We start from the raw sequence: 27,648 nt of genomic DNA, 5'->3' as shown, positions 1-27,648 counted from the left end.
CCTCCTCTCTTTCTCCGTTTCTGATGCCCCCCACCCCACGCTCCCTCTTTTCCTTCAAATTTCCTTTTTTTTCTTTTTTCTTTAATAAACGCAATGCTCAGGCATTCTCTCCTCTCCCTCGTCACCCCACTGACTAAAGCGCTTTCTTTCGCCCGCCTGAGCTCGCGGCAGCCCGCCTGAGCTCTGCCGCGAGCACAGGCGGGCGGAAGAAAGTGCTTAGGCTCAGGCGGGCGAAAGAAAATGCTTTAGTCAGTGGGGTGTCGGGGGAGAGGACTGCCTCACCAGCCATCAACCTCACCGCACGTCACTGCTATGAACCCTTCTGGAATTTTGCAGTTATGTTAATTGGCTCAGCAAAAGTTGCAGCAGTATAAATTGAGGGGGAAAAAATATCTTCAAGGAAGGCCTTTTTTCTCCGGAGTTGGTGTGTCAAACTGGGCAGACAGCTTGAGTTAAGTTTAACTCCCCAAATCCCATCCAATTTGATGGTTCTTTTCAATCGCTTTCCCTTTTTCTCCCATTTGACTCTCATTCATTCTCTGCTTCTCTCCCCCTCCCCGGCTTGTCCTTTAATTATTTATCATATTTCTCTTGCTCCTGGTTGGACTTAACCCCGAGGCTATTCCTGCCGCTTCTCATTTCTCCGTCCCTATTGATGAACTATATTGGGGAGGGGGAGACGTTTCCCTCTCCCACCCCCCCAAAAAATAACCCAAACCAACCTGATTTGACAAAAAGTAGAACAGGGAGAAATCAGGAAAGGCCATCTATTATTAGTACTTGCTACTCAGCAGGTACTCAAATGCTGGGATGGGGTGCTGAACTGGCTCTGCATTTAAAGGCCGTTGGGAATCGAAATAGGAAAGTTTCAATAAATTAGGTTTAGGTGAGAAAGAATGACAGTGAACGAACCTCACCAATTGCAACGTTTTGGGGTACCCCTTTTTCACTACAGAGCCCCCTTTCTCTCTGCAGTCAATTGTGGGTGTTAAAGCTACAAACTGTTTAGGAGGTGCACCAAAATAAGAAAAGACGTCACACGCATAGAGTAGAATAGAATAGAATAGAATAGAATAATTTATTGGCAAAATGTGATTGGACACACAAGGAATTTGTTTTTGGTGCATAGGCTCTCAGTGGACATAAGGAGAATAAAATACATTCATCAAGAACAATAGAATAGAATAGAATAGAATAGAATAGAATAGAATAGAATAGAATTCCTTATTGGCCAAGTGTGATTGGAGACACAAGGAATTTGTCTTTGGTGCAAATGCTCCCAGTGGACATAAGGAGAATGAAATACATTCATCAAGAACAATAGAATAGAATAGAATAGAATTCTTTATTGGCCAAGTGATTGGAGACACAAGGAATTTATCTTTGGTGCTTATGCTCTCAATGGACATAAGGAGAATAAAATACATTCATCAAGAACAATAGAATAGAATAGAATAGAATAGAATTCTTTATTGGCCAAGTGTGATTGGAGACACAAGGAATTTATCTCTGGTGCAAATGCTCCCAGTGGACATAAGGAGAATGAAATACATTCATCAAGAACAATAGAATAGAATAGAATAGAATAGAATAGAATAGAATAGAATTCTTTATTGGCCAAGTGATTGGAGACACAAGGAATTTATCTTTGGTGCTTATGCTCTCAATGGACATAAGGAGAATAAAATACATTCATCAAGAACAATAGAATAGAATAGAATAGAATAGAATAGAATTCTTTATTGGCCAAGTGTGATTGGAGACACAAGGAATTTATCTCTGGTGCAAATGCTCCCAGTGGACATAAGGAGAATGAAATACATTCATCAAGAACAATAGAATAGAATAGAATAGAATAGAATAGAATAGAATTCTTTATTGGCCAAGTGATTGGAGACACAAGGAATTTATCTTTGGTGCTTATGCTCTCAATGGACATAAGGAGAATAAAATACATTCATCAAGAACAATAGAATAGAATAGAATAGAATAGAATAGAATTCTTTATTGGCCAAGTGATTGGAGACACAAGGAATTTATCTTTGGTGCTTATGCTCTCAATGGACATAAGGAGAATAAAATACATTCATCAAGAACAATAGAATAGAATAATAGAATAGAATAGAATAGAATAGAATAGAATAGAATTCTTTATTGGCCAAGTGATTGGAGACACAAGGAATTTGTCTTTGGTGCATAAGCTCTCAGTGTACATAAAACAGACAAGATACGTTCATCAAGAATCATAAGGTAGAACACTTAATGATAGTCATAGGGTACAAATAAGCAATCAGGAAACAATCAATATCAATATAAATCGTAAGGATACAAGCAACAAAGTTATAAGTCCTGCAGCTGTAAGTAGGACAAGATGGGAGATAGAAACGATGAGAAGACTAATAGGAATATTAATGCAGCCTTAGTGAATGGTTTGACAGTGGCGAGGGAATTATTTGTTTAGCAGAATGATGGCGTTCGGGGGAAAAACTGTCCTTGTGTTTAGTTGTTCTGGTGTGCAGTGCCCTATAGCCTCGATTTGAGGGTAGGGGTTCAAAGAATTTATCTCCAGGGTGCGTAGATATTTTCACAGCCCTCTTTTTCTACCCACATACACAGAAGTGTTTATGCATGAGAGATACTTGTGTCACCGTTTTTGTTCCATCAAAGGAGGTTTTCTAAACCATTCTTGAAGTAGGGAAATTCCTTGGGTAGCTTCTACTGTTTTGCAAAAGTTATTTGCAAATAAATAAACACTGGGGATTTCCAAATGCGGTCAAAACTGTTAGGAAAACAAGCATAAGACAACCCCATTCAGAAGGGGGGAGAGGGGCAGAGCTTCAAGGACTCAAGTACCACTCATTCAGCACCGTCATAATGTTGACTGGCCGTTAAGCAAGGATTCCCTGTATTTTTTTTTAATTGATTGTCCTTTTTCTTTGCGTTTTTAAATGGTGTTCACTCCAGTGGCTTCGTTAGCTGCCCATCTCATAGGAATAACTGCAACCATCGGTAGCAACCAAACAATCTAAATAATAAATGTCTGAGGTTGCAAAAAAAAAAAAATTCCGTTTAGAAAGAAAAGAAGAAGGAGCCAATTAGCCATTAGAGCTTGACCTGCCTCTAAACTCAAAAAGTCTAGGGCCATGATGGGGAACCTGTTGTGGCCCAGCAGGAGCCGTTGGAGCTGCCACCAGACTCCGACAGTGAGGAGCCCTATGAGTCGGCTCTGGAGGATGTGGAGGACCCTGGGCAGGGTTCTGACTCCGAGCAGGGCGCAGAGAGGCTGGTTGGCCACCAGGAGGCACCTGAGCCCTGGACCAGTGGGGAGGAGACAAGGGAGAGTGATCCGGACGTCAGCAGTGAGTTGTTCCTGGATGCCCGGCACTGAAGAGCTAATAGACATCAGGAACAATTGCGCAAGTACAGGAGGTAATTGCACTCAGCTGGTGGTCATTAGGCTCCTCTCCAGACTATAAAAGGACTGCTTGTGCACATGCCCCTCTTGCAGAAGTCAATGCAGGAACTAATGTTGGAGAACATTATTGTGAGCTTGGCAGGTTGGATTGCTGCCAAGCCTTATCTGTGCTGGATTGCTGTCCAAGCTTGTCTGTGCCGGTTTGCTGCCAAGGACCTGTCTGTCTGTTCATTAAATGCCGTAACTTATCTTTGGCTCGGAGTGTGTTGGTGTGGGACGAGGGGGGTCAGAACAGGAACCTATGGCACGCATGCTGGAAATGGCACGCAGAGACATCTCTCTGGGTGCATGAGCCATGTCACCTGTTACTCTTCCAGGTTCCGGCCCGCTGGCCCGCTGGTCTTCAAATGCGCAGGTGTGTCAAAGCCAGAAGAACAGCCACCCGGTGCGCATGCACACACCAGGAAGAGGGTCTTCCACTTTCTGGCACCGGCCAGCTGGTCTTGGTGCACGCATGCACACCAGAAACTGGAAGACCAGGGGGCCAGTACACATGTGTGCAGAGGAAACCCGGGAGATCATCTTCCTAGCCTGCGCATGCACATTGGGCAGCTGCTGTTCCGGTTTCTGGGGCGCGCTCCATTTCGTGCCGGAAAGATTCACACAATGCTGGTCTAGGGAATATCCAGCTCTTTAAAACCTTACAGAAGACTAATGTAGTTGGGGCCATTCCGCGATTATGCACCTTAGGGCACGCCCTGCAACATAGGAGGCACAGCCACTCTTGGGTCTAGCAAGATGCCATTGCTTAACGGAGAATATGTAATTCTGGTAGGATGGGCAGAGATGTTTTGAGATGCAACGTCCCTCAAAATAGCCTGAAACTTCCATTTTTTGATCCTACGTAGCCCCACCCACCCCCAAATTCCCACTATGAGATAGGCGGCTGCATACATTGATTAAATAAAAATATAAATAACACGCCTTTTGGTGGGCAGGCTGCCTGTGGCCTTGGCTCAAATTATGCAGGCAGGAAAGTTTAGCAGGAAGGGAAGCAGAAGTAAAAAAATACACCCCCCCCCCGTTATGTCACAGGTCCCTAACAGATTTGTCCACCACCATCCTTTGGGGAATATGACCCCCCACCCCCCGAAGGAGAAAGGATTCTTCTAAGCCTGTTTAACTGGATCTTGCTGACTTGCAAATAAGCTGAGGATTTTAGATGCCACAATTCACCCCCAAAATTTTGGCTTGCCTCCTCCACGAACGGGTTTGTCTGCAAATAAGTGTATATAATAACACTTTATAAAAAGGACTTGTATATCCTGTGCATAAGTGTGGATAAGGTGACCCTCCAAATTGGAGGGTTGGCTTATCCAGATGGACTTATCCACAAATATATACGGTAACTGCCATAAGAGCCGAGGTGGCGCAGTGGTTAAATGCAGCACTGCAGGCTACTTCAGCTGACTGCAGTTCTGCAGTTTGGCTGTTCAAATCTCACCAGCTCAGGGTTGACTCAGCCTTCCATCCTTCCGAGGTGGGTAAAATGAGGACCCGGATTGTTGGTGGGGGCAATATGCTGACTCTGTAAACCGCTTAGAGAGGGCTGAAAGCCCTATGAAGCGGTATATAAGTCTAACTGCTATTGCTATACCTTCCTTTTGGACACCTTTGATGCTTTGCCTGGTCTGTAACAACTGACTCCTTATCAGTCTCTGCCAAGAGTGAAGAATTAAGATAGCTGTTTTCCGGAACTGTAAGGCTGTTTCTCCTTCCAGTCTCTTGAAAGGGAAAGTTGAACTTGGGGGTTTGATATTAGTCCATGCATTTCCTGTTTTCAAAACGGTGGTGGTGGTGGGGGAATATTGAGATCCATGGGGGGGGGGGTGGCTTTGTTTGGGCATGCGCGCACAACCAGCAAAAGTGGTTTATCGCGCCACCTCTTCAGTCAGTAGGAGATGTTCTGGGCAAGAGAGAATTACGGTCTAATAGGGAAGAATCTCTCTAGCTGAAGGTTGAACCGTGGAGTCCTCGATGCTCTCTTTGAGTTTGGTTGTTTGGGTGCAGGCGTTTTATTACCCCGCTGGGTAACGTCATCAATCCCATCGTATCTGCAAGCCCAGCTCAGCTCAGAGAGCACCAGGGACAATTACTATGCCCAGCGTGGGTCCTTTGAATTCTGCATTGAACGGATGGAATTCTGTTAAGTCAACTTCTATGGAGATTCTCAGTCATCCAGGTGTTTTGTCCTAGGCTTCCCCAGCAGCATGAAGCCAAGTCCTCGTCCCGATAAACCCCTTCGAAGAGTGTTCGAAGACTCCAATTAGTCCAGAATGCAGCCGCGCGAGCGATTGTGGGTGCACCAAGGTACACCCACGTTACACCTATCCTCCGCGAGCTTCACTGGCTACCTATTAGTCTCCGAATCGGCTTCAAGGTGCTGGTCGCTACCTATAAAGCCCTACATGGCATCGGACCTGGGTACCTGAGAGACCGCCTCCTGCCGATTACCTCTCTCAGACCAATTAGATCGCACAGGTTGGGTCTCCTCCGGATTCCATCTGCCAGCCAATGTCGGCTGGCGACTCCCCGGGGGAGAGCCTTCTCTGTTGCAGCTCCGGCCCTCTGAAACGAGCTCCCTGTTGAGATCCGGATCCTTACTACCCTCCCGGCCTTCCGCAAAGCCACCAAGTCCTGGCTGTTCCAGCAGGCTGGGGGGAGCTGAGAAGCATCTACCTTCATAGAAATTGTGAATGTTGGTTTTGTTTTTAATATGTTGTCTTTGTCTTGTTCCCCCCTTTCCCTTGTCTTTTGTGAGCCGCCCGGAGTCCTCCGGGAGTGGGCGGCATACAAGACAAATTTATTATTATTATTATTATTATTATTATTATTATTATTATTATTATTATTATTACCGACTTTTATCATGTTTGGAGAGTGGCCAGGCCGATAGCGTCTATACTTGGCAAGAATGCAGGAATGGACTAATTGTCTCCTGCAAACTCCACTCCCCTTTCGCTCCTTTTTTAGTCCCTATGGGAGGGGCCATTCACCACCCACTTGTGGCCTTTCTCCCAAGTTGACCCTTGGTTCCTTAACGGTTCCCTTCGTCTGGCAACTCTGCGCATGCACACTCAGGGAACAGGCTCCAGCTGTTCGTCTGCCTCACTGATGTCTGACTCTGAAGGCAGCTGATAACTGTCAGATGGCTCTGGCCCCCCTCTCTGCCTCCGACACAGAGCCCTCATCAGAGCCTTCCCCAGACTCCAGGACTGGCCCATGTTCCTCCCCAACTTCCACACTGTCCGAATCTGCTGCCAGCTCTGCAAATTCACCCTTGAAAGACTGTTTGCTGGATGTGAATGAGAGGAATTCACATTAGCTTCATAAAACAGGGTTTTGTTGGGACACGGGAGTCTGCTGCGTGATTTGGTGAAGCCTAGGTCATAATATTGGGCAACCTGAGACCAGAACCTTATTCATCATGAATTATGACCCTGGCTCATACAAAGTCTTTTTTCTGTGCCAAGTGCTCCATCTTTGGCTTCTGATAATCTTTCGGTGCGAGTGAACATCAGAGCTGGAGGCTAACATTTAAAGTGCTCTATGCTGCGTTCCTATAAAACAGGGCAGCAAAACCAAAGCTATTGTGCAGCTTCTGAGTTGCTTTTTGTGACTGATTGCAAAATGCCTTAAAAAGGAGGCAGCCATTTGGGGGGGTGGGGGAGGGGGGAGAGGTCCTATATACTGCTAAAACCTTTCATCTGGCTCATTTTGGTCCTACGACGGTTAAAAAGAAACCACCTCTATGTTTAATTGTTGAGTTCCTTCCCTTCCCCCTATCTAGCAGGAAGGAAACCGAGTTGAATTCTTTTTTCTCCCCTTTTGTGTTTCAGCCACGAGAAAGATCAAGAAAGTGAAGATGGAGTTGAGCTACGAGAAGGTAAGGAGAACTCGTGGGCTGGTTCCAGAAATGCCCCAAACACGTTGCACGGGTGGATGGCATTTCTGCAGCCAGGAGGGTATCAACATGGAAGCGTTTATATTTAATACTACACATCTTGATGGCAGCAAGAATTTCTATGTGCATAATCCTGGAAAAATGAGGAACCACCCATAGAAGAAGATGCAATTTGAAAAAAAAAATACTAGTGGTCACTAACTGGTCCGTGGCCCACCGGTGGTCCGTGAGAAAATGTTGGTGGCCCGGAGAAAAATTATTTGCATTTTTTATATTGCACTAAAACGGGGGTCCTCAAACTACGGCCCTGGGATGGAGAGCCGAGGTGGCGCAGTGGTTAAATGCAGCACTGCAGGCTACTTCAGCTGAGTGCAGTTCTGCAGTTCGGCTGTTCAAATCTCCCTGGCTCAAGGTTGACTCAGCCTTCCATCCTTCCGAGGTGGGTAAAATGAGGACCCGGATTGTTGTTGGGGGCAATATGCTGACTTTGTAAACCACTTAGAGAGGGCTGAAAGCCCTATGAAGCGGTATATAAGTCTAACTGCTATTGCTACTGCTGCTATACGTGCAATGAATGTTTGTGTTACTGCAGAGAGTCTCCCACTTCTGGGTCATTTTGGGCTGTTCGGAGGGGGGCAGAAATTCCGACTTGGGGGACTTCCTGGGGGCGTGGCCTGTTGCCGAGGAGGGCTCCACCGAGCTCCTCAGAGATCTGGTCTGTATATCTAATTAAGATCATAGATAGCACCCCTTTTTGGCTAAGAAAGGGGCAGGGAGGATAGCTCCGTAGGCTAGGGTCTAATCGTAAGCCACAGCCTTTTTTCTTTTTTGGCTGTGGAAAGAGATTAGATCCAGCCGAAGCGGAGCGTTTATCTCCAGCCATTTCTTCTCAGCTGCCTTTTTTTTTTTTGGCAGCCCCAGACAGGCTAGCCCCCCCCAGGACAAAATAAAGTTTTCTCAAGCTAGAATTGATACGGGCGGGTCCCACCCCTGTGAGATTTATGCTTTCATTACTATCGTAAATACCAGCACCATTCGTCTTAGAGACTTCTTTGTCTAAACAGACCTTAAAATGGCGATTTCTCTCCGTGGATGATTGATGTACTCAGCCGGTGTTATCTTCTTGCAGACCACTCCTTAACAAAATAAACTCTTCTTCTTTGGAAATAGAGGGGAGCGAAGCTCTGCTTACTTGCTTATCTATTATGCCACCCAAGTCAAAGAAGCGTCTTGCTACAAATGTGTCTAAAGAATGTAAAGAATTTTTATTGGAAACACAGCCTTTGTCTCCTACGCCCTCTACTGGAGAAGTTTTAACACAGGAATATCTCTTTAAAATCTTTAATGCCTTTAAGCAAGAACTTAAGGAATTTGTATTGCAACTTTATGATGATCTAAAATCTAAAGTTAATCAAATGAAGGCGAATACGTTTGCAGCCGTGTCTGCCCTGTCAGATTACTCTGCTGAAATAGAGAACAAATTGGAAAGTCTGGAGAAGGCTAATTTTAATTTGACTACCAATATTCAAATTTTACAAGAAAAAATTAGAAATAACGAAGAACAGCTTATGATGCTAAATTTTGATAGGAAGGCATTTTCAATAAGAGTCAGAGGATTCCGTGAAAAGGAACAAGAGAATTTGAAACAGACCTTTGCTGAAGCCTTCAGCCATGCGCTGGGAAGCCCGGGACTTAACTTTGATTGGCAGATTCGGAAAATCTATCGCCAGAACTCATTGATAGCGGAACAGCGACAGCTCCCGAGGGACATAATTATACATTTCTCTACAAAAGAATCTAGAAACGCGATTGTGCAAAAGTTTTATAATAACAGTCTCCGAGTTGATGACCAAGACGTGATTGTCTTCAAAGATATACCTTTCCACATGTTGAAAGCAAGAAGGGAATATACTTTTTTAACTAAAGAGCTTAGGAGTCAACAGATTCGATACAGATGGGAGGCCCCTGCCGGCATCACGGTTACATTTGAGAATCAAAGATTTCGTCTTAACTCTGTTTCGGAGGCTCAAGATTTCTATTCTAGGATTCTGAAGGCGGGACTTCCTGACGCGCTTGGAAGAGAGGAGAGACAAGCGGAAGGAGAAAGCAAACGGCTGGCCATGCGGCTGCAAGATGGAGGGGGCAGCCCCTCCTCCCTCGGAGAAGCAGAAGAACGCAGATCGAGAATTTAGATACTTCAAAAGACTTCCTAAGTTGAGGACTGAATGGGGGTTTGAGACCTCTCTCCGGTAGAAAAAGTGGACTAATTTTTATCAGAAGGGAAAGCTGGGTGAAACTACTTTGAGCTAGATTCTAAAGTAACGTTAGCATAAATTTGATAGTGGTTAAAAGAATGCGGAATGATCTATGTTGTTTAAACTTTGTTAGATGGGACTATTTTAAAATAGAAGGTTAACTGACTCTTGCTGAAAGTATTATTTGAATATGATCCATGCTATTTAACTTTTATTTGAAGGGAAAGTTGGTTGTAATAGTTCTGAGTTACTTTTCAAATAAACGTTAGTATAAATTTGATAGTGGTAAATATTAGACAAGCAAGAGATGAGGGTAAAATGCATGTGGAATGAACTACGTTATTTGTGGTAAATATCAGACAAGCAAGGGAAGAGGGCAAAATTTACGTTGTTTAAAGCTTATTAGAACAGGAAGCCGCTTGGGATTATTTTAAGATAACTGTAAAAAGAATGCGGAATGATTTATGTTGTTTAAACTTTGTTAGAAGCGACTACCTTAAAATAGAAGGTTAACTGATTCTTGCTGAAAGTATTATTGGAATATGTGGAATGATTCATGCTACAAATCGCTCTGAGTTATATTTTAAACAAATGGTAGTATAAATTTGATAGTGGTAAATATCAGACAAGTGGGGGATGAGGGTAAAATACATGTGGAATGAACTAAGTTATTTAAATCCTATTAGAAGGGGAAGTCGGTTGGAATTATCTTAAGATAGAAATTGATTCCTGTGTAAAGTAATATCTGATCTACGCTGCTTAACTTTACTAAGAAGGGGAAATCTGGTTAGATTATTTTGAATTACTGTTTGAAAAAGGGGTAAAGAAAGATCATTTACGCTGTTTAAATTTTACTAGAAGGGAAAGTTTGATTACTTGTCTGTAAAGTTATATTTGAATATATGGCATGAATCACGCTGCTTAAATCTTATTGGAAGGGATCATGAGGTTTAGGAAGGGAACGGGAGAGCCTACAGAAGGTCGGGGTAAATAGCAAAGAAGTAAGAGATGAGAATAAAATATAGATAGAATGATTTATACTATTTAAGCATAGATAAGATGGGGGGCTGAGATCAACACAAAGAGTGGTTTCTTTTTTTTTCTTTTTCTCTTTTCTCTTTTCTTTTTTTCCTTTTTTTTTTTCTTTCTCTGCTTTTCTTTTTTTTTTTTTTTTTTTTTTTGATATATTACTTTTATTTTTTTAATTCATATGTATACAAGATATTTTAGATAGAAGGTAATGCCAGGTGTGGGCCCTGGGAAGTCGGGAGGATTAGGGATGGGGATTGTGGGGGGTGGGGTGGGGGGGGTGTTAACATAGTTTTAACAAGAACAAGAATGTATTTATATACGGTGGTTCTTTTTTTTTATTATTATTATTATTATTTTTTCCTTGGTTCATTTTACTTTTATCAGATCAAACAACATTCGAATAAAGGCATACACCAAGGAGGGAGGTAGAGGGAAGGAAGAGGGAGGAGTAGGAAGGAGTAAGGGGAATGTAAGGAGGGTGTCTGGGGAGTAAGGGGAGAAGGAAGGTTTGAGGGGAAAGGGAAGTAGGAGGGGAGTGTTAGAGGGAGAAAGGAAAGTTGGAGGGGGAAGATGGGGTGTATGGAGGATGCAAGGGTTAGGTGGGGTTGTGAATGATGAGTTGTGTTTCCTTTTTACTTGTTCGTTTTATTCCCTTTTTTCTTTTTTTTTTTTCTTTTCTTATAGTAAATACCCTGTATATAAATGATTGCAAATGGAATGTGAAAATTGAATAAAATATTTTATTTGAGAATGAAAAAAAAAAAAAAAAAAAAAAAAAAGAAATTCCGACTTGGGGTCTGCTTCAGCCTCCTGGTGGGGGACTTTGGGCGAAGGCTGGAGGGAAGTGCTACTGGTGGCAAAGAGCCAGAGGGCCTGGTTCCATTGGGACTGAATCATGGCCTGGAACTGGCTGACCATCTCAGCCTGCTGAGCCTCCGGGCGCCGGCACCTGGCCTTGCACTCCCACAGGTCTTCCCTCTGCTTGGAAAGCCCATGCTCCTAGTCCTCAGTGAGGTGCTTCTGCTGAGCCTCCTTCTCGGTCAGATCCAATTTGAACTGACCTGTTTGGCCAACTCTTTCTCCTGGTGGCTGCTTAGCTCCAACAACTGCTTCCTGTTGGGGCCCTAAGGAGCCCGGGGAGGCAAGGAGTGGCGAGTAGAGGCCCGGCAAGACGCTCCTTGACATGAGTGACATCGAGTTGGCCACACCCACCCAGTCACATGACCAATCTAGCCACACCCAGCCAGCCAGTCAGTCATTAGGCAGATCATACAAGTGGTCCGCAGGATTTAAAATTATGAATTTAGTGGTCGCTGAGGTCCGAAAGGTTGGTGACCCCTGCTTTAGAATTCACCGGGTGTTGTTCAGCTTTCCGTTGGTCCTAAAGCTATCAATTGAAATCTCTTTCCTTTCTCTGCCAGGGGACTGCACAAATGCAGACGAACAGACAGCAGTGGCCATTGCCAGTGTCCAGCAAGCAGCCTTTGCAGACCATAATATCCAGTATCAGTTTCGAACAGAGAACAATGGAGGACAGGTAATGTCCATGTTGGGAAGGTTGGATTTTGGACTTTGGAGGGAGCTCCAGCAGTGAAAGAAGGAGCCGAGGTGGCGCAGTGGTTAGGGTGCAGTACTGCAGGCCACTTCAGCTGACTGTTATCTGCAGTTCAGCGGTTCTAATCTTACCGGCTCAAGGTTGGCTCAGCCTTCCATCCTTCCGAGGTGGGTGAAATGAGGACCCAGACTGTGGGGGCGATATGCTGACTCTGTAAACCGCTTAGAGAGGGCTGAAAGCCCTATGAAGCGGTATATAAGTCTAACTGCTATTGCTATTGCTAAGACTTCCTTGCAAGTTTGAAAACGATGGAATGCAGCAGGCAAACGCCTCAATTAAGGGAATCCACTCCCATTTCTGACTCAGTTCATTGCACTCCCCTCCACTAAAAAAAAAAAAAGTATTTTTCGTTGCGGAAATCATTTGATTGTTTGAGAGGGCTGGGCGTCCCCTTGTCCCTCCCCCCTCAATCCCACTTCAGCCAGAGGAATGATAACGGCTTCTGCTCTTTCTCCCCAGGTGACATACAGAGTCGTTCAGGTGACGGACAGTCAACTGGATGGACAAACGGATGCAACGGGGGCCGTTAGCGTCGTCTCGACTGCCGCTTTCAGCAGTGGCCAGCAAGCGGTTGCTCAGGTGAGAAATGGTTTTCCGGCTAATCCCAGTATTAGTAGTATTGCTACGCTTGGTCACACAGTCAAGCAGATGTTTAGACTGGAGTTGCTGTTTTGATCCACCTGTCGAGTCCTTCCAAAGGCCCTGGGATAGACAGATGTTGTTGTTTGATGCTGTCCGAGGATGTAAATTTGTTCTGAACAAAGCTGCCTTTTGCAAATGGCTGGTGGCGAGTTTGTCAATGCCAGTAAGTGTTCAAATGGTGCTCCAATTATTTTGGAGGCCAAAGGCCCCGAATCGCTTTTGGTACAATCTTTGCATTCTTTTGCCACCGTTCTTCCACTTCTGTTTGCAGGCCTTTGCATTTCCTGATTTTTTTTCTCCACTTCTTTCTCTTCTGATCGAGATGTTAAGTCTGGGGCGTGGTGGTGGCAGGCGCTTGCCTGTTGAATTCTAAAGTCCCGGAGTACTTTGGCTTCTTCATTTTCGATGACCTCTGTCTGTTTTGCGGTTCCAGCAGTTCTCGCAGACAGATGGCAGGCATGCAAATTTCTCGGCAAGATTTCTCAGAAATGGTTTGGCCTTGCCTGTTTCCTGGGGCTGAGAGAAGGTGGCTGGCACAAAATCAGCTGGGCGGTTTTGTGCTTAAGGCGGGACTAGAACTCACGGCCTCCCACTTTCTAGCCTGGTATGAAATAGGAATAGAAATAAGAATAGAATAGAATAAGAATAAGAATTTAAATAGAATAGAATTGAAATAGGAATAGAATAGAATACAATACAATGCAATAAGAATTGAAGTAGAATTGAATTGAAATAGAATTGAATTGAAATAGAATTGAATTGAAATAGAATAGAATTGAAATAGGAATGGAATATAATATAATATAATACAATACAATAAGAATTTAAATAGAATTGAATTGAAATAGAATTGAATTGAAATAGGAATGGAATGGAATAGACTAGAATAGAATAGAATAGAATAACAGAGTTGGAAGGGACCTTGAAGGTCTTCTAGTCCAACCCCCTGCTTAGGCAGGTAACCTTACACCACTTCAGACAAATGGCTATCCAATCTCTTCTTAAAAACTTCCAGGGTTGGAACATTCACAACTTCTGGAGGCAAGTTGTTCTACGGATTAATTGTTCTAACTGTCAGGAAATTTCTCCTTAGTTCTAAGTTGCTTCTCTCCTTGATTAGTTTCCACCCATTGCTTCTTGTTCTGCCCTCAGGTGCCCTGGAGAATAGCTTGACTCCCTCTTCTTCATGGCAGCCCCTGAGATATTGGAACACTGCTATCATGTCTCCCCTAGTCCTTCTTTTCATCAGACTAGACATACCCAGTTCCTGCAACCGTTCTTCATGTGTTTTAGCCTCCAGTCCCCTAATCATCTTGGTTGCTCTTCTCTGCACTCTTTCTAGGGTCTCAGCATCTTTTTTACATCTTGGCCACCAAAACTGGATGCAGCATTCCAAGTGTGCCCTTACCAAAGCCTTAAAAAGTGGTATTAACCCTTCATGTGATCTTGATTCTATCCCTCTGTTGATGCAGCCTAGAACTGGTATTTTAATCATCCCACCAAACTGGCTCTTTTCAATCTGTTACCTGCTCTTAAACACAAGGGGGCAGTGCCCACCTTCAGTTCATCAGCAGATCTATACGCCTCACTATCTTCTTTCCTCTGTTTCTGTAAATCCGTTCCTGGACCGTGTGTTGATTTCCTAGCCTGCGCGAAGTCTTTGATTTAATTGACTCCTCCTGATGTTCAGCCTCAGCCGTGGGCCGGCCTGCCACTCGCATCACCCTTAGCCAGTTACGAATAAAAAGCCAGGGTTTTTTTTTTCCGCGCCAGTCTTCCAGCGCAGAAGCGGGCTCAAGTCTTCCCTTGCTCTTTATCCATTATTCAATCCTCTTTTGGGTATCCATTATTTATCTCGCTTTGGGTGGTTTGCTGTCACAGACTCACGAATGCGTCTCCTTCTGTTTCCAGGCGGTGATTCAGAACCCTTTCAGTAATGGTGGGAGTCCAGCCACGGATGCTGTCAGCGGCGAAGCCCGGTTTGCATACTTCCCTGCCTCCACAGTGGGGGATGCCACGGCAGTTTCCGTACAGACGACCGATCAGTCGCTGACACAAGCTGGAGGTAGGGAATCGGGGACACCGGAAAGCTGTTGGAGATGGCTTTGATGGCTCCACGTCTCTCGAACTACCACCCACAACAATCCCCAATCATTGACCATGAAGCCCAGGCTAGCCCAATGCTACTACCTAGCTAGCTAGGTGTCCATAGTTACCGTATTTTTCCGAGTATAAGACGCACCAAAGTTTTGAAGAGGCAATTTTTTTTAAAAAAAAGTTTTTGCATTCTGCAAACCTCCCAAGAACGGCCCGTTTTTCGCAAAAACGTGCCTATTTTTGTTTTTCAAAAAGGCATGAATAGCCCTTAGGAGGCTTGTAGAGTGCTCGGGGGGGGGGCGTTGAGGGGGCAAAAATGTACAAATAACGGCCCATTTTTCGTGAAAACGGGCCTGTTTTTTGTCAAAAAGAAGGGCATGGATAGTTTTATGGAAGCTTACAGAGTGGTCCTGGGGGCTGGGGGGGGGGAGCGGGCAAAATTGAGCAAAAAATGGCCTGTTTTTCACTCATTTCTGCCCTCCTCAGCCCCCAGGAGCTCTCTGAAAGCCTCCTAAAGGCTATGCACGGCCATTTTGGTGAAGGGGCAGGGTTTTGGGAAGCAATTAAATGCTGTATTCAGTGGATAAGACGCACCCAGATTTTCAGCCTCTTTTTTGAGGGGAAAAGGGTGCATCTTATACTTTGAAAAAATACGGTATATTGTGTAAGGCAGTGACGGTGAACCTTTTCGGCACCAAGTGCCCAAACAGGAACACATGTGCATATGCGTGCGCTGGACACCTAAAGACCAGCTGCCTTGCGTGTGCATGCCTGTTTTGTGGGCCCTTTTCAGGCCATTTTCCGTCACTCGAGTAACCGCAAAGACCAGTTGGCGATGGCAGAGGGCTCTGCGTGCTACCTCTGGCACATGTGCCATAGGTTTACCATCGCGGGGATAAGGAGTCCAAGCTGTATTGATCACGGTGCCACAGGGTTAAAACTCCGATGGACAAGACAGTAGCTGTGTTTACAGACAAATAAACCCTCTGACCCTTTGATCTAATGGGCACCACATGTTAAGATGGTGGGTCCTTCCCACAAGTCAATAAATTGTAAACTGTCCAAGCTCAGTTTATCTCCTTACGTTGGCAAATCAGTGAAGATTCTGCCTGAAGAAATGGTTTTGATTGTTTATCAATACATATGAAAACAACCTGTGGAAATCTATAAAGAGAGATGATATGAGCTGCAGTAGTTAGAAGGCAGCACTGCAGGGTACTTCTGCCGGCTGCCTGCAATTTGGCAGTTCGAATCTCACCAGGCTCCAGGTTGACTCAGTCTTCCATCCTTCCGAGGTGGGTAGAGGTGGGTTCCTACCAGTTCACACCAGTTCGGTAGAATCGGTTCAGAAAAATCTACCGAATCGGTTAGAAGAGGTTCCACCAGTGGACCCAGAATGCAGGCCACCTACAAAAGAGGTTCCAAAAAATTTTGAAACCCACTACTGAAATACACACACAGAGAGAGAGAGAGAGAGAGAGAGAGAGAGAGAAAGAAAGAGAGGAAGGAAGGAAGGAAGGAAGGAAGGAAGAAAGAAAGAAAGAAAGAAAGAAAGAAAGAAAGAAAGAAAGAAAGAAGAAAGAAAGAAAGAAAGAAAGAAAGAAAGAAAGAAAGAAAGAAAGAAGAAAGCAAGCAAAAGTGAGAGAGAGATGAAAGAAAAAAAGGAAAAAGGGACATAGAGACAAAAGGAAGGAAAGAGAGAGAGAGAACATATGGCCGGCAAGCCACTCCTACCAGGTCACATGGTCGGCAAGCCACTCCCACAAAGGAGGCCACACCCACAGAGTAGGTTCGAAATTTTTTTGAAATCCACCACTGGAGGTGGGTAAAATGAGGACCCAGATTGTTGGGGGGGCAATTGGCTGACTCTGTAAACCGCTTAGAGAGGGCTTTAAAAGCACTGTAAAGCAGTATACAAGTCCAAGTGCTATTGCTATATGTTTAGAATTGCCACTGGGTATAAGTCTATCCATTCCTTGAAAATGATTTTAATTTTTTTTTTTTTGGGGGGGGGGGAGAGTAGAAGAGAATAAAGGAATAACCAAGTGAGGACAGATCATGCTCAGCAGCCAAATTCCAGATTCATTGTGAGAAGGAGGAAAATGGGGAATGAGGGTGGGATGGGAAGGGTGGGGGGCAGATGGACACAAGCGTGAAAAAGTCTTTTCATGTAAGCATTTGGCAGTGCTTTTTTTCAGTTGTTAGTCCTTTATCTGGTGGCGTAACACCTTCTTCACGTTGCTCCTCAGGTCAGTTCTACGTGATGATGACGCCCCAAGACGTGTTGCAGACCGGGACGCAACGTACCTTAGCTCCCCGCACCCACCCCTATTCCCCGTAAGTACCGCTTCGGACACAAACCTGGACGTTTCAATCAGGGTCTTTTCCGTCGGAGGAAGTTCTGGACATTCCACAGTGTGGTTGGGACGGAAAAAAGGGAGGGAGGCGAGCTGGAAGAGGGTAGGACAGGTGGGACCACGAGCCAGGTAATTCTGGAGTCGGGGAGGAAGAGAAAGCAGGCGAATTGGTGTGGCAGAATATAAAAGGGATGTAGCTATGGAAGGATGGCTGAGACCAATATTGGGGGACAATGTGCGGTGGAATCTCCAGCGAGGCTGGTAGGGAGAGTGAAGAAAGGAGCTAGATTAGAGTCTCTGCACTGCAGAAAGCAACACAGGCCTGATCTCCCCCGAATCCCTGAAGCCTTATGTGACCGTTCGCAAGGGAATGCAGTCAGCCTGGCAAGATTCTTGTAACATGGATGACTGTTCTAACCCCCCTCGTTCCACACCAAAGCATTCCAAGCCAAAAATACTTTACGGAACTTATTACTAGACAGACAGGACCTTGGCCACAAACCGGCACAGACAATCCTTGGCAGCAATCCAGCACAGATAAGCCTTGGCAGCAATCCAGCCTGCCAAGCTCACAATACTGTTCTCCAACATTAATGTGTTGACGTCTGCAAAAGGGGCATGTGCACAAGCATTCCTTTTATAGTCTGGAGAGGAGCCTAATTACCACCAGCTGAGTGCAATTACCTCCTGTACTTGTGCAACTGTTCCTTATGCCTATTAGTTCTCCTGTGCCGGGCATCTAGGAACAACTCCCTTGGCACCTCCCCACTGCTGACGTCCGGATCACACTCCCTTGTTTCCTCCCCACTGGTCCAAGGCTCAGGCGCCACCTGGTGGCCAACCAGCCTCTCTGCGCCCTGCTCGGAGTCGGAATCCTGTCCAGGGTCCTCCACATCCTCCAAAGCCAACTCATAGGGCCCCTCGCTGTTGGAGTCTGGTGGCAGCTCCAACGGCTCCTGCTGGGCCACAACAGATGACTAACCATAAAACATCTGCTTGAGACTGTTATCCTACCTTATCACAATAAATAGGACTCCTGGAATTCTTGACCTGTCTTGTGACCTAGGGCTTCCTGATACAGTAAAAAGGACACACTAAGTCCCCCAAACCCTCTTTTTATTTCAATGGCTGTGAATTATGTTAATTCACAGCCCGTAGTGAGTCACAAATAGTTTGTAAAGAGTCTGACAGGAGTCTGCCAAAGTCTTTCGGGATGAGGCTGATAAGCACCCACCTTTATCTCCCTTGAAACGCTGCAAAAAGACCTAATTGGCAATCAGCTTGCAAGGCCACACGGAGCAACGAGTCAAAAAGAAGCTTCGGGATTTCAACCGACCAAAACGAACGAAGTTGCTTCCTGCAAAGGCTCACATGCCCTTGCTCCTCCTTTATGTCCCATGGAAGGGGTCAATCACCTCCAAGCCTTACTCCCAAGTCATCCCTTTTGTCTTAACTGTCCTTGCCTTTTGGCAGCTTTACACAAGCACACGCTGGGAACAGGCTCTCCCTGTTCCTCTGCCTCGCTGATGTCAGACTCTGGAGGTTCCAGGGACAGCACATAACTCCCAGATGGCCATGGCCCCCTCTCCAACACAGAGCCCTCATCCGAGCCTTCCCCAGAGTCCAGGCCTGGCACTTGTTCCTCTCTTAACCAACAGCTCCACAGTCCATCAGCAGACCACAACAGCCTGGCCTGCTTCAAAAGGCTGACTTCAGTCTTGAAAGCATGCCCAAAATTTGAAGGGGGTGGGGGACATGTAGTTCACAGTTGTCGCTCAACTATACCTGTGTTCTTCCCAAAAAGAATGTGGATATTTGTTCTTCTTCTAATTCCTTGTTTGATTGTTTTTTGTTACTCTCTTTTTAAAACATATTTGAGGAAGTAAAAAAAACGTAAATCATTTTACGTCGGCAAAATGTGAGCTGTCACCTTCCAAAAAAGCGAACCCCTGACTGTATAAACAGAGACATAGAATCAAAATCGGGGGAAGTTATTAGTACCGTTTCATAAAGCCTAAGTAAGGCCACACCTGGACTACTGCATTCAGTTTTGGTGGCCACGTTACCCAAAAAAGAAAGATGTTGAGACTTCAGAAATATTGCAAAGAAGAGCAGCTAAAGATGACTAAAGACTTGGAGACTAAAATATATAAAGAATGGTTGCAGGATTTGGGTTTGGCTAGTCTAGAGAAAAGAAGGCGTAGAGGGGACATGATAGCAAAATTCCAGTATTTGAGAAGCTGCCACAAAGAAGAAGTGGGGTCAAATTATTTTCCAAAACACCAGAAAGCAGGACAAGAAACCTTGGATGGAAATGAATCAAGGAGAGAGGCAACCTGGAATTGAGGAGAAACTTTCTAACAATGAGGACAATTAACCAATGGAATAGCTTTCCTTCTGAAGTTGTGGGTGTTTTGATTACGGAAAGCGTTTAAGAAGAGACTGGACTTGTCTGAAATAGTATAGGATCTCCTGCTTGAGAGGGGGGGGGCTGGAGTAGAAGATCTCCAAGGCCTTTTCCAGCTCTAGTTGGATTCGTTTTCTAAAATTGTTGAGCTTTGCAACCTTATGAAGACCACGCAGAGAAAGGCTGTAGCCCAATTGTTGAATTTCTGTTGGGTTTTAGAAAAACAGACTCTCTGTCTTAGCCATCAGTACTGGATGGGTGTTCCTTTTCCTTACAATTCTGAACGTCCACTTGGAGGTTAGCTTCCCCGGATTTCTCGATTCTTAGCTACGCCTATCCGTCTCGAAGGAGTTGGCTGGCATTTGGCCTCTTTAACTCTGCCTTTCAAAATTGATAGAACATGTTCTGTCGGTTCTGGGATGGGAACGGGGTTTCTGAAAGCTGCTGTGCTTCTGACTCGTCCATCTCACTTCCTTCAAATTCTAGGAAAATGGACGGGCCGCGGACGCCACGAGATGAGAGGCGAAGAGCTCAGCACAATGAAGGTGAGCAGAACAGCCAAGTTGGTTGAGCTCTCCTATCTTCACATTTGTGCCCTAATCAGATGAGGAAGGAGTGCATGGCTCTGAAACACGATTGAGCATGTTCATTTCCGTTTATTCCAATTCTTGGAAAGCACCCTGATGGCGCAGTGGTTAGAATGCGGTACTGCAGGCTAGTTCTGCCCACTGCCAGGAATTCGATCCTGACTGGCTCAAGGTTGACAGCCTCCCATTCTTTCAAGGTTGGTAAAATGAGGACCCTGCAATACGCTGACTCTAAACCGCTTAAGAGCGGGGGTGTCCGACTCAAGTCCGTTGGGCCGCATCCAGCTCATGTGGTGCTTAGCGTCAGGGTTCCGACAGATGCCCTAATTAACCCATGAGCTTTGAGCCAAGTTTCAAAAGAAACCTAGTTATTTATCAGGAGCAACATGTCGGCAGGTACCCTGAGTGAAGTTGAAATTTATGGCTTAACTATGACCCTGTTTGCCCCATCCTCCCAGGATGTGCCATAAATCACATTCTTCAACGGAGCACTTTTGGGCTGTAGAAAACCTTTGATTTTTTTGATTAGTAGAGCTGTGTAATAGGCCTGTTTCTTTTCCTCCAAAGCAAGTCATTCTAATCCCTTCACATGTTATATTGTCAGGTTGCCATGTTTGATCAGTGTCTTACTTCCCCCCCCCCTTTCTCTCTCTTTTTTTTTGTAAAATTTTTTATTTATTTATTTTCAAAACAAACATACAACTCCTCCTTCTTTACATACTGTAGAAAGTGTATCAGCTGGTTACAAAAGGCTTTTGTGCATCTCTTCCACCGTCATCAAATATAATTCATATTAATTCAAATATCTTAACTCAAAATATTTATTATATTAACATCATCATGCCTCCACTTTTATTTGATTATAGTTATTTAAACGTCCTTCATCCTTAAATATACCAAGATTTAATACATAACCCCATGCTGGCATTTCATTTACTTATTTGTAAAATCCTCCATTAACATTAAATCCTCATATCCTGTTTTAGCTAAACATCCATAATATTTAATACCAAAATTTTCTAATCCTCCATGTATATAATTTATTATCATTATCCTTTCTTTATTTAACTATATCCTATATCATAACATTTCCCCCTATTAGTTAAAACTTCACTGTATCTAATTTTGTTTTTTTTATTATTATTGTTATTAATAATCTTTATATATAGTCCAAAAATATTTCTAACTTTCCCTTCTCATATCCAATTATTACTTACCATAACAGCTCAACATTGTATACATTACTATCATTATCAATTTTTATTTAACTATACCTATTACCACTGGATTTAACTAAGTTTAGCTAATTTTGAATTATACTCTTCCATCTATCAACCTGTATCTTTCTCTCTTTTTCTTAAAGTTGAACGGAGGAGGCGGGACAAGATCAACAATTGGATCGTACAGCTGTCAAAAATCATTCCAGACTGCAATACAGACAACACCAAGACAGGGGCGGTGAGGGCGCTTACTGGTGGGGAGAGGGGTACCGCAGAAGGAACAATGTTTTGCTTTGCCCAAACCCGGAAGAACAACGTTCCGCCGTGCATGCACGCGCCGGCACCCAAACTTCCGGGTTTCCGTTGCACCCATGGGCGACAGTCCGCTGTTTGTCCCAAGCGTCGCCGCACAGGAAACTGGAAATTCGGGGGCTGGCGCGCGCATGCGCGATGGAACGTTGCTTTTCCAGGTTTTGGCACTCTAGTGCGTGCGAAGGCCAGCAGGGCCGCGCGTTCCTGACGGGATGGTTTTGCGTGCCATTTCCAGCACACAGTGACGAAGAAGGTTAGCTATCGCTGGCTTAGGGCCTCCTCCTTGGGTAGGTGTGTGTGTTTGTGTTGGAGTACATGACCTACAAGGTCCCTTCCAACCCTGTTGAGAATCTGATGGGGGATAGATAATTTCATCCAAAATAGGAGAAGGAGGAATAATGCAAATGAGCTGTTTTTTTTCCCTGCATTTGCACCAGCTGCCCAGTCATAATTGAGAATTCCTTCTTGCAAGAGTTCCATAGATTGGCAGACACTTAGTTCCTAGTGATTTCTCCTTAGCTGAGGAGAACCTCACAGAAAACCTCTCTTTCCACTTGAGAAATCCTGAAGCTGCCATTAGTTGGACAGTTTGCCCTAAACTCAAGAAATTAAGCAGCTTGGACCTCAAATGGGAAACTACCAGGTTCGTAAATAAAGCTCTAGGAAGTCAGGGGGTGGTGGAAACAATTTCAACCATCTTGGGGGAGCGGGGGAAGCCTGTGATGAACGATGTCTTTGTTGTTTTCAAGAAAGACGCAAAGACGTCGCCAGGCACGGAGGGGTTGACTCGAAACAGATAGAGAACCGCACTCAATGCTTACTTTTTGACTATGACGGCAAACTCTATACATTGAGATGAGTCCATATTTTAGCCAGTCACAAATAAATAAAGAAGTCCCATCCTAAAAACAGAGCCAGCAAAAGGTTTGAAGGCGTGTAAAGAAGGAAGGAAGAAACATGGTGACTCAGTGGCTAAGACGCGGAGCTTGTCGATCCGAAAGGTTGGCAGTTCGGCGGTTCGAATCCCTAGCGCCTCGTAACGGGATGAGCTCCCGTGACTTATTCCAGCTTCTGCTAACCTAGCAGTTCGAAAGCACGTAAAAATGCAAGTAGAAAAACAGGAACCTCCTTTGGTGGGAAGGTAACAGCGTTCCATGCACCGTCGGCGTTTAGTCATGCCAGCCAAATGACCACGGAGATGTCTTTGGACAGCGCTGGCTCTTTGGCTTTGAAACAGAGATGAGCGAACACTGCCCACTAGAGTTAGGAACAACTAGCACGCATGTGCAGGGGAACTTTTACCTTTTACCTGTATGTGTATGCTTACATGAGAGAAGGCAGGTTTGCACTTATCCCACTTAAATATCTATTAATATTATTAACAGATGATAGACTATTAATATTATTAATAGATTATTGCGCCTCGGTGGCTCAGTGGTTAGAATGCAGTACTGCAGGCTACTTCTGCTGACTGCCTGCAGTCTGGCAGTTCGAATCTCACCAGGCTCAAGGTGGACTCAGCCTTCCATCCACATGATGACAGAGAACGTCTTCGGACAGTGCTGGCTCTTCGGCTTTGAAATGGAGAGGACTGCCGCCCCCTAGAATCGGGAATGACTAGCACATACGTGCGGGGGGAACCTTTAAAGGAGGAAGGATCTGAGAGAAGCCTGATGATTCTGGAAGATCCTTCCCAGCATCCAAGGTGGGGCAGAACAGGAAGCTCGGTGGTGGAGCTGTTCCTTTGGTTTCTTTCTCTTCCAGAGCAAAGGGGGCATCCTCTCCAAAGCCTGCGACTACATCCGGGAGCTGCGCCAGACGAATCAGCGTATGCAGGAGACGTTCAAGGAAGCCGAGAGGCTTCAGATGGACAATGACCTCCTACGGCAACAGGTAGCTCAGCCCACATTCTCAGCCCTCCCCTGCTTTGTAACAGGGTTTGAGATGGTGGCCAGCCACAAAGCCAAGTACAGGCAGTCCTTGGCCTACACGACTACGACGGAGGCCACAGTTTTTGTCGTTAAGTGAAACATAGGTTTACAGCTTTGCCCCATTTTCTGTTCTGACCTAGTTTTTCCCAACAGCACGAAGCCGAGTCCTCGTCCCGATAAACCCCTTTTTTTTAATTTACACTGAATTCCTCTCCAGGAAAGTCCCGTCCAACAGTTTTTCAAGATAGTTCACAATTACTGACCTTTATCAGGCTTGGAGAGCTGCCAGGCTGATATCTTTCAGACGCCGCAATACTTGGCAAGAATGCAGGAATGAACTAATTGTGTCCTGCAAACTCCACTCCCCTTTCGCTCCTTTTTTATTTCCTCTGGGAGGGGCCAATCATTGTCCACCTTACTTCCAAGTCAACCCTTGTTCTTCAGCTGTTCCCTTCGTCTGGCAATTCTGTGCATGCACACACTGGGAACAGGCTCCAGCTGTTCTTCTGCCTCACTGATGTCTGACTCTGAAGGCAGCTGATAACTGTCAGACGGCCCTGGCCCCCTCTCTGCCTCCGACACAGAGCCCTCATCCGAGCCTTCCCCAGACTCCAGGACTGGCCCATCTTCCTCCCCAACCTCCTCACTGTCCAAATCTGCTGCCAGCCTTGCTGGCCACTGGCAGACCACAACACTTTCTTGCAAAAGGTTATCCCGTGACCTGCAACTGCCATAAATATGAGCCAGTTGCCAATCGTCTGAATTTTGGTCACATGATTATGGGGGTGCCCCAAAGGTCATCATTGTGAAAAACAGCCCTAAGTCACCCTTTTTCCGGTGCTGTTGTAACTTTGATCAGTCACTAAGTGAACTGCTGTAAGTCAAGAACACCTATGGCCATAGTAGTGGTGCAGAAGTCGGGATGTCCTTCTTCAGGGGAACTCTTCCAGGTCACACGGCCTTGGAGCAAATCTGTTAAAGTGCAGCCAAGTACAATTTCAGCTGTTGCTGTTGTTGAACTCAGAACAAGAGAAGAGAGGCAGTTTACATGTTTGCGTGTATAATATAAACCGGTGGAAGTTCCCAAAATGCGTGTGTGTGTATGTGCACGCACTTGAGCATACAAGGTGTGTGTGTTTTTTCCGGCCAGTTTCTGGTGAAAAACATCCCTAAAAACAAATGGACTTGCTTTGTGACATAGTGTCTGCTTTACAGCTATCCCAAAAACGGTTACAAAAATCGACATCCAGTTTTGGTCGCCACGCTGTAAAAAAGATGTGGAGACTGTAGAAAAAGTGCAGAGAAGAGCAACAAAGATGATTAGGGGACTGGAGGCTCAAACATACAAAGAACAGTTTCAGGAACTGGGTATGTCCAGTTTAATGAAAAGAAGGATTAGGGGAGACAGGATAGCAGTCTTCCAATATCTCAGGGGTTGCCACAAAGAAGAGGGAGTCAAACTATTCTCCAAAGTAGCTGAGGGCAGAACAAGAAGCAATGGGTGGAAACTAATCCAGGAGAGAAGCAACTTAGGACTAAGGAGAAATTTCCTGACAGGGAGAGAACAATTAACCAGTGGAACAGTTTGCCACCCCAAGTTGTGGGATGTTCCATCACTGGAGGTTTTAAACACAAGACTGGGCAAGCATTTGTCTGAAATGGTATGGGGTTCTCCAGCTTGAGCAGGGGGTTGGATTGGATGGCCTCCAAGGTCCCTTCCAACTCTGTTATTCTGACTTGGTTTCATGACACCCCCCCCCCCCCAAATCTAACAACCATTATGACGTACGACGACGGAAATTCCCAGGTTCCTCTAGGTCATAAATCGAAGTCTACTTTTCCGCAGTAACCCCTGTTGCGTTTCCTTTACTCTTGACTCCCGCTTACCCCCACCCCAGTTTGAAGAGCCGAGGTGGTGCAGTGGTTAAATGCAGCACTGCAGGCTACTTCAGCTGACTGCAGTTCTGCGGTTCGGCTGTTCAAATCTCACCGGCTCAGGGCTGACTCAGCCTTCCATCCTTCCGAGGTGGGTAAAATGAGGACCCGGATTGTTGTTGGGGGCGATATGCTGACTCTGTAAACCGCTTAGAGAGGGCTGAAAGCCCTGTGAAGCGGTATATAAGTCTAACTGCTATTGATAACTTCTCCCTTTCTTCTCCTCCTCCTCTTTATTTCCCGTCCCGCCACCTCACTTCTACAGATTGAGCAGATGAAGAACGAAAATACCCTTTTGAGAGGACAGCTTCAACAACACGGGATCGAAATGGTGGGCGACAACCCAGGGCAGTAGCCCCCACCCCGCCCCACCCCTTTCCTTCGTCTCTGCCGACATGCCGAATCTCAGCCTCTTCCCAATTTGTGAAACTGTGGCCTCTGGATGAACCTTGCCTCCTTGCTTTGCGTTTGAGGACCGGGAGGGAGGGATATGTGGGGAGGGGGCAGGAGGGAGGAGGTACAGAGGAGACTTGGGGAGGGGGGGGGGGGCTTTTCTACCCCATACCTTGCTACAGCCCTAAAAGGTGGCCTCTGGCTTTCTTCCCACCAGGTGCATCTTTATCCTTTCTCTCTGCCCTCCCTCTCTTTCTTTCCCTCCTGGGATGTACTAAGATTCAACAGACGAAAAAAAAAACCTGCATTTTTTTTTTACACTAGGTTTTTAACACGGGTTCACTGACTTCCGTCACCCTTTTCCTGGATGGGAAGTCGAGGTGGTGTTGGGGTGGGGTGGAGGGAAGCACACACCCATCTTGGCTGTTTTAAAAGGAAAAAAAAAAGAACTGCTAGATTTTTTCTTCCTTCCTTCCTTCCTTCCTTTCTTTCTTTCTTTCTTTCTTTCTTTCTTTCTTTCACGTCTCTTCTGCATGTTTTCGGCATCTTGCTTCAAGTGGAGGGGGGGCTGTTCTATTTGGGCGCACGACTACAGCCCCCCCACCCACCCCCAGGGCGTAGTGTCACAGGTATGTCTGGTTGAAACGGAAGAAAATACCGCGGTTCAGGTTGACACAAACACTCACACATGCGTAGCCAGTTCGTTTGAACACAGCCTGCAGACAGGGTGTGTGTGTGCACTGTTTTACGACGAGGTTGGACACGGCCTGACGTGGGAAAAGAGAAGAAGAAGAAAAACGTTTGCATTTGCAGGCAATTTTTTTTTTCATTATGCCAAACAGAATTCTATCTCACTTTCTGGGGACTTGCAAATCAAACCCACGGGATTTTTAGATGCATATTTTGTCACGCAGAGAAGCCGTCTGATGCTGAATTTCTGCCTTCTTTTTTGTTTTCCCCGCTTCGTCCTCGTAACTTGAGTCACGACAGTTCTTCGAACCATTGTCTCACATTTCTTTTCTTTCCACTGGCCAGAACCACCCTAAAAGTTCACTTTCCTTTCCCATCCTTGTCTCTGTCTCTCTTCCCCCCTCCCTTCTCTCTCTTGTAAGTAATCTTTATTTTATTAGTTTAAAAGGCGCGTTTGTATAGAGGTACGGTGTTTGTATGATAGCTGAATCCCAGGTTGTTAGGAAAGGCCAATAGTGGTGGGTCGAATGACAAACAGGGTTGCTTTTTGTGTGTGTGTGCGTGTGCGTGTTTTTTGATATTATATAATTTTTTAATTAAACTTCAGCAGTGTTTTAGGATTTCAGGTTTAAAACAAAAAACAAAAAAATCAGGAGATGAGGTTTGTTTTTTTTTTTAAAGAAAAAAAAAGGAAATCTCTATTTTGTGTCCTTCCCTTCTACCCACTTCTGAACAGAATTTTTTTTAAATAAAAAAAACAAACAGAACAATAAATGGTTCCTAAAATGGTAAAATA

The 27,648-nt window shown here is 45.2% G+C and overlaps 1 protein-coding gene across 1 annotated transcript in view; it reads left to right on the top strand.

Annotated features, from left to right (window-relative positions):
- The window catches only part of USF2 (upstream transcription factor 2, c-fos interacting), a 34,244-nt gene extending 6,596 nt beyond the window's left edge, over positions 1-27,648 (top strand). Inside the window, exons 2-10 of the mRNA XM_032228061.1 lie at positions 7,315-7,361; positions 12,088-12,203; positions 12,741-12,860; positions 14,835-14,988; positions 17,270-17,357; positions 20,271-20,329; positions 21,735-21,829; positions 23,668-23,796; positions 26,035-27,648. Of these exons, the coding sequence (XP_032083952.1) occupies positions 7,315-7,361; positions 12,088-12,203; positions 12,741-12,860; positions 14,835-14,988; positions 17,270-17,357; positions 20,271-20,329; positions 21,735-21,829; positions 23,668-23,796; positions 26,035-26,124 (898 nt within the window). The 3' untranslated portion in view covers positions 26,125-27,648. The remainder of the gene's footprint in view (positions 1-7,314; positions 7,362-12,087; positions 12,204-12,740; positions 12,861-14,834; positions 14,989-17,269; positions 17,358-20,270; positions 20,330-21,734; positions 21,830-23,667; positions 23,797-26,034) is intronic.

This window comes from Thamnophis elegans, chromosome 12, assembly GCF_009769535.1.
Source record: "Thamnophis elegans isolate rThaEle1 chromosome 12, rThaEle1.pri, whole genome shotgun sequence".
In the NCBI taxonomy this organism is placed as follows: Eukaryota; Metazoa; Chordata; class Lepidosauria; order Squamata; family Colubridae; genus Thamnophis; species Thamnophis elegans.
This window is presented reverse-complemented; position numbering and strand designations above follow the sequence as displayed.